The sequence below is a fragment of the Taudactylus pleione genome, unplaced genomic scaffold (assembly GCF_031769625.1).
Source record: "Taudactylus pleione unplaced genomic scaffold, aTauple2 ptg000976l, whole genome shotgun sequence".
In the NCBI taxonomy this organism is placed as follows: domain Eukaryota; kingdom Metazoa; phylum Chordata; class Amphibia; order Anura; family Myobatrachidae; genus Taudactylus; species Taudactylus pleione.
In genome coordinates this window covers 3,010,320-3,018,072 of record NW_028285377.1, presented here as the reverse complement: position 1 = coordinate 3,018,072, position 7,753 = coordinate 3,010,320, and the positions used below count along the sequence as shown (strand labels likewise).

Below are 7,753 nucleotides of genomic sequence, written 5' to 3'. Positions count from 1 at the left end.
CATGCACAGTGCCAGGGTTCGCCGCCGGACGCAGGCTGCGGGAGATAGATCACAAGATCTCTCTCCTGCTCGTAAGCCTCCATAGGCTGAAGATGGTGTAAACTAAAGCGCTGCGGAATATGTGTGCACTATATATACATAACTGGTTAATAAATGAATAACAAACTCCGAAAAGCTTTGCCTTTGGTACATAGGACTGAGATTGTAGTCCCCATTGATAATAATGATTGCGATCTGCAGTGCTAACTAGCATTCTGCCGGAGATGTCTGCGATATCTCCTGCATTGCACTATTAGTACTGTACATATCAACAATTCATAAAATTATGCAGAAACGGCAGTTTCTACAGCATTTTTTATTTTTAAAAAGCTTGGTACATAGGTCCCTACTAAAGTATTGAATGTGTCAGCCTTGATGCCAAACTTATATTGTGGTTACCAGTCATAGACAAAGAGATCAAATTAAAAACAGAAATAAACTTAATAAAAGTCCAAGACGGGTGAGAATGAAACTGTAAAATGCAGCAACAAATAAAAGACATCTGGACATATTGTATAATGAGATCTTTTTATGTTAAAAACATGGATTTCTATTTCTACAAAGTCATTCTTTAGTGGATTCATATAATCACAATATAGATTTCACAGTATTATGAACAGCAACCTTTCTCTGATTCCTGCACGTTATTATATTGTGGTGAGTAGGTAAGTGATGTCATTGACATGTTCTATTGGCTCTTCAGACTGTCCTTGGGGATGTAGAACTTCCCAACCTCCAAACAGAATCAGAGATGGAATAAGAACCACTAAGTACACTTCTGCTTCTGCTAAGAGGTCTGGAAAACATGCACTGTAAGGAGAATCTTAGGGTAGGTCTCTGTATAGTATGACCAAGCATAGATAATTCTAATATCTAATAGACCATGTCCATGTGCAGTCAGCACAGAGAGGATTTAGAAGTTCAGTCCACTTTTCTATCTGCATTTCTCATCAGGCTCTAAACGCATCATTCCAGGGCAAATCTAGAACCATTCAGAGGGTGTTTATTGAGGTGCCCAGCTGGCCAATATAACCCAAATTAAATGAGTGTCAGTAAACTTATGGACGTTGAGATTGTTTTTCCACAGACATTCCATCTCTATCCTGAATGTGCTATGATGATTAAGCTTGGATACGTTTGACTTTATAAAATAAGGAATTAGTGCATCACTAGAATGACAAATAATATTGGTACCGGGATGCTAACTGAGCCGCGTCTGCATGTAGAACAATGGGAGGTCAAACAGTCATCACAGAGACTTTCTGTTACTATCAAGTTACCAAAGAAAATAATAGAAATTAGTAGATTTTAATGTTAAAGAAGTGTTTGAAGGCATAAAAGGCAAAGTGTAAGTACAATGTATGATCGCAGTTATAGACTGTAACAGAGGCTGAGAATTCTGTGACTGTAGATGGGTAGCTCTGGTTATATAGAGTCTATGTATACACCATGAAATAAATAAGTGTCTGTACATGAGCAACAGGCTCGGACTCCTGATATTCATACCGATGTGTTGCTTTCATCACCTTCATTATAAAGTCTTTCTGGAGAAGTGATGTATAGTCCATTTGGTAGTTCCCCTCAATATGAGGCTCTTACTAAATTCTGCTGCTACCAAAATTGCATTATAAAAAGATACAAAGAGATAATGTGATCAGTTCAGTACAGAAGTGGGATCTTATCAGTCCGGGGTTCCAGCTCCCTCCATATGCAGCTGTGCTGCTAAAGGTTCTCCGTGGTTTTCTTCAACTTGCTCAGTGCAGAATGTATCCACGGGACTGACTTCAACTAGGATGGAGGAAGGGAAAACGGTTATTCCTATATTCTAGGAGAATAGAGATACACTACACTTATTGTCAATGATTTTCTGATCAAATAATCAATGGTATACATATTATAAAGCAGGATTACAGACCAGGTGCCAACAGTGATAACTAATGGAAGCCTGCTACATGCATCCAATGCAATGGCCCATGTGATAAACTTGTATTACAGCTCAGCATAGGGATTCCCAATAAGCACCTGTCTATGATGTCAGGGTGACCACAAATCCCACTGCTCTACAGTAAGGGACCATAGGCTGGAACAGCAAGCAGCAAATGCTAGAATAATATGGGGCAAAGTTTGTAATATGTGTTGTGGCAGTCACTGGGGAGAATAGAGCAGGAGGCCTAAAACTATATTAACAGACGGACAAAAGAAAGAAAAGGTGAACTCAAGCTGTTGCTAATCACAAACTTGCGCTCTAATGCTGCCCACAAACACACAGCGATATTTTACCCGATCTGGCCGATTCCGACACATTGGAAAGACAGATCGTGTAAAATATGGCCAAATCCTGAGGAAATCGTGAGTCCCCACTCACGATGCGATGCGCGTCCCCGCTGGTCACACATCGCATCGTCAGATCTGCCGTGCAGTAGGGCAGATCTGACGATCTAGGACGCGATGGTCTGTGACAGTCTGACTGCAGGAGAGATCGTATGAAGATTGGACACCAAATTGTGTGCAGAGCTGCCGGGGAGAGTTTCAAGGGAAATCGTACACAAATCGTACACATCGGCTGATCGTGAGCACATCGCTATGTCTGTGGCCAGCTTAACCCAGTTCTGTTGTCTGAGAAGTACGATAAGGATGTAGGAATTGTCATGTAGACACTTTGTTGTACAAAAGCCTGACAAGTATGTGGTGAGGGAAACTCCACCAGCTTAATCTAATGCTGGGTACACACTAGGTTGACCCGACAACCTATCTGACGATTGGTAAGTGCATATATACCTACCAATTGTTGGGCTTCATGTCACAACTGGGCAGGCATATAAATTTGCCCGCCCAGTTCTGGTGTCACTCACCGCCGGGTCCCTGCAGCATATGTACAGGAGATTGGCAGGTCGCCCGTACACGCCAGCATATACACGGATATATTTGCAGATAGACCGGCATTATGTCTATTGGAGGTACACACCTGCTGAGGCGCTAGCGATATCGGCCGTTCGTTTGCCCAGTGTGTACCCATCCTAAGAACGTTTGAGGACCAAAATATATCAGACAGCAAGTTCTTAGAAACGTTCAGGTTCCCAGACAAATTCTAGAGTGCCCAGAAGCCCACGGGTTTTTGGGGGATTGGGGAGGGGGTTTACCAAATTATAGACAATTCATTTTCCAAAACAATGTTTCTAGAAATAAAAATGCTCTAATAATTATAAGGAAGGAGATTTAGGAATGTCTCTGCCTGTAATAAATGACGCGTGACACTCCCTTCAGGGACAGCCCCATACACCACTCTCAGGTTACTGTACTGCAGGTTTGTGACACCAGCTGGAAATGTACAGGATGGAAAGATCACTTTGTGCCGGCTCTTCATTACCAGCAACCTTAGGATTTATATCAGGGGAACATGGGGCTTATTATTCTGTGTAAATATATGTGTATTTCACGTGAAATTGTGCAATTATAAATATACACTTCAAACGCTCTTACACGGTACACAAAATAACTTAATTACCAGCAACAATGGACATGAAAAAACAAAGCTTTTAAAGCACCTGATAATCAGGAAACATTCACTTAAATGTGCTCTCTGCTCCCCCTGCTAATCACTAATCATACACATAAATGTGCTCTCTGCTCCCTCTGCTAATCACTAATCATACACATAAATGTGCTCTCTGCACCCCCTGCTAATCACTAATCATACACATAAATGTGCTCCCCCTGCTAATCACTAACCATACACATAAATGTGCTCTCTGCACCCCCTGCTAATCACTAGTCATACACATAAATGTGCTCTCTGCACCCCCTGCTAATCAATAATCATACACATAAATGTGCTCCCCCTGCTAATCACTAGCCATACACATAAATGTGCTCTCTGCACCCCCTGCTAATCACTAGTCATACACATAAATGTGCTCTCTGCACCCCCTGCTAATCACTAATCATACACATAAACGTGCTCTCTGCACCCCCTGCTAATCACTAATCATATACATAAATGTGCTCTCTGCTCTCCCTGCTAATCACTAGTCATACACATAAATGTGCTCTCTGCACCCCCTGCTAATCACTAATCATATACATAAATGTGCTCTCTGCTCTCCCTGCTAATCACTAGTCATACACATAAATGTGCTCTCTGCTCCCCCTGCTAATCACTAATCATACACATAAATGTGCTCTCTGCTCCCCCTGCTAATCATACACATAAATGTGCTCTCTGCTCCCCCTGCTAATCACTAGTCATACACATAAATGTGCTCTCTGCTCCCCCTGCTAATCACTAATCATACACATAAATGAGCTCTCTGCTCCCTCTGCTAGTCACTAATCATATACATAAATGTGCTCTCTGCTCCCCCTGCTAATCATACAGATAAATGTGCTCTCTGCTAATCACTAATCATACACATAAATGTGCTCTCTGCTCCCCCTGCTAATCACTAATCATACACATAAACATGCTCTCTGCTCCCCCTGCTAATCACTAGTCATACACATAAATGTGCTCTCTGCTCCCCCTGCTAATCACTAGTCATACACATAAATGTGCTCTCTGCTCCCCCTGCTAATCACTAATCATACACATAAATGTGCTCTCTGCTCCCTCTGCTAATCACTAATCATATACATAAATGTGCTCTTTGCTCCCCCTGCTAATCAGACAGATAAATGTGCTCTCTGCTAATCACTAATCAAACACATAAATGTGATCTCTGCTCCCCCTGCTAATCACTAGTCATACACATAAATGTGCTCTCTGCACCCCCTGCTAATCATACACATAAATGTGCTCTCTGCACCCCCTGCTAATCACTAACCATACACATAAATGTGCTCTCTGCTCCCCCTGCTAATCACTAGTCATACACATAAATGTGCTCTCTGCTCCCCCTGCTAATCAATAATCATACACATAAATGTGCTCCCCCTGCTAATCACTAGCCATACACATAAATGAGCTCTCTGCTCCCCCTGCTAATCACTAATCATACACATAAATGTGCTCTCTGCACCCCCTGCTAATCATACACATCAATGTGCTCTCTGCTCCCTCTGCTAATCACTAATCATACACATAAATGTGCTCCCCCTGCTAATCACTAACCATACACATAAATGTGCTCTCTGCACCCCCTGCTAATCACTAATCATACACATAAATGGGCTCTCTGCTCCCCCTGCTAATCATACACATAAATGTGCTCTCTGCACCCCCTGCTGATCACTAATCATATACATAAATGTGCTCCCCCTGCTAATCGCTAACCATACACATAAATGTGCTCTCTGCACCCCCTGCTAATCACTAGTCATACACATAAATGTGCTCTCTGCACCCCCTGCTAATCAATAATCATACACATAAATGTGCTCCCCCTGCTAATCACTAGCCATACACATAAATGTGCTCTCTGCACCCCCTGCTAATCACTAGTCATACACATAAATGTGCTCTCTGCACCCCCTGCTAATCACTAATCATACACATAAACGTGCTCTCTGCACCCCCTGCTAATCACTAATCATATACATAAATGTGCTCTCTGCTCTCCCTGCTAATCACTAGTCATACACATAAATGTGCTCTCTGCACCCCCTGCTAATCACTAATCATATACATAAATGTGCTCTCTGCTCTCCCTGCTAATCACTAGTCATACACATAAATGTGCTCTCTGCTCCCCCTGCTAATCACTAATCATACACATAAATGTGCTCTCTGCTCCCCCTGCTAATCATACACATAAATGTGCTCTCTGCTCCCCCTGCTAATCACTAGTCATACACATAAATGTGCTCTCTGCTCCCCCTGCTAATCACTAATCATACACATAAATGAGCTCTCTGCTCCCTCTGCTAGTCACTAATCATATACATAAATGTGCTCTCTGCTCCCCCTGCTAATCATACAGATAAATGTGCTCTCTGCTAATCACTAATCATACACATAAATGTGCTCTCTGCTCCCCCTGCTAATCACTAATCATACACATAAACGTGCTCTCTGCTCCCCCTGCTAATCACTAGTCATACACATAAATGTGCTCTCTGCTCCCCCTGCTAATCACTAGTCATACACATAAATGTGCTCTCTGCTCCCCCTGCTAATCACTAATCATACACATAAATGTGCTCTCTGCTCCCTCTGCTAATCACTAATCATATACATAAATGTGCTGTTTGCTCCCCCTGCTAATCAGACAGATAAATGTGCTCTCTGCTAATCACTAATCAAACACATAAATGTGATCTCTGCTCCCCCTGCTAATCACTAGTCATACACATAAATGTGCTCTCTGCACCCCCTGCTAATCATACACATAAATGTGCTCTCTGCACCCCCTGCTAATCACTAACCATACACATAAATGTGCTCTCTGCTCCCCCTGCTAATCACTCGTCATACACATAAATGTGCTCTCTGCTCCCCCTGCTAATCACTAGTCATACACATAAATGTGCTCTCTGCTCCCCCTGCTAATCAATAATCATACACATAAATGTGCTCCCCCTGCTAATCACTAGCCATACACATAAATGAGCTCTCTGCTCCCCCTGCTAATCACTAATCATACACATAAATGTGCTCTCTGCACCCCCTGCTAATCATACACATAAATGTGCTCTCTGCTCCCTCTGCTAATCACTAATCATACATATAAATGCGCTCTCTGCTCCCCCTGCTAATCACTAATCATACACATAAATGTGCTCTCTGCTCCCCTTGCTAATCACTAATCATACACATAAATGTGCTCTCTGCTCCCTCTGCTAATCACTAATCATACACATAAATGTGCTCTCTGCTCCCTCTGCTAATCACTAATCATATACATAAATGTGCTCTCTGCTCCCTCTGCTAATCACTAATCATACACATAAATGTGCTCCCCCTGCTAATCACTAACCATACACATAAATGTGCTCTCTGCACCCCCTGCTAATCACTAATCATACACATAAATGTGCTCTCTGCTCCCACTGCTAATCATACACATAAATGTGCTCTCTGCGCCCCCTGCTGATCACTAATCATACACATAAATGTGCTCCCCCTGCTAATCACTAACCATACACATAAATGTGCTCTCTGCACCCCCTGCTAATCACTAGTCATACACATAAATGTGCTCTCTGCACCCCCTGCTAATCAATAATCATACACATAAATGTGCTCTCTGCACCCCCTGCTAATCACTAATCATACACATAAACGTGCTCTCTGCACCCCCTGCTAATCACTAATCATATACATAAATGTGCTCTCTGCTCTCCCTGCTAATCACTAGTCATACACATAAATGTGCTCTCTGCTCCCCCTGCTAATCACTAATCATACACATAAATGTGCTCTCTGCTCCCCCTGCTAATCATACACATAAATGTGCTCTCTGCTCCCCCTGCTAATCACTAGTCATACACATAAATGTGCTCTCTGCTCCCCCTGCTAATCACTAATCATACACATAAATGAGCTCTCTGCTCCCTCTGCTAGTCACTAATCATATACATAAATGTGCTCTCTGCTCCCCCTGCTAATCATACAGATAAATGTGCTCTCTGCTAATCACTAATCATACACATAAATGTGCTCTCTGCTCCCCCTGCTAATCACTAATCATACACATAAATGTGCTCTCTGCTCCCCCTGCTAATCACTAGACATACACATAAATGTGCTCTCTGCTCCCCCTGCTAATCACTAGTCATA

At 42.5% G+C, this 7,753-nt stretch overlaps 1 protein-coding gene across 1 annotated transcript in view; it reads right to left on the bottom strand.

Annotated features, from left to right (window-relative positions):
* Window positions 1-588: 588 nt before the first annotated feature.
* The window catches only part of CARF (calcium responsive transcription factor), a 308,136-nt gene continuing 300,971 nt past the window's right edge, over window positions 589-7,753 (bottom strand). Inside the window, exon 15 of the mRNA XM_088460719.1 lies at window positions 589-1,827. Coding sequence (XP_088316845.1) covers window positions 1,721-1,827 — 107 coding nt within the window. The 3' untranslated portion in view covers window positions 589-1,720. The remainder of the gene's footprint in view (window positions 1,828-7,753) is intronic.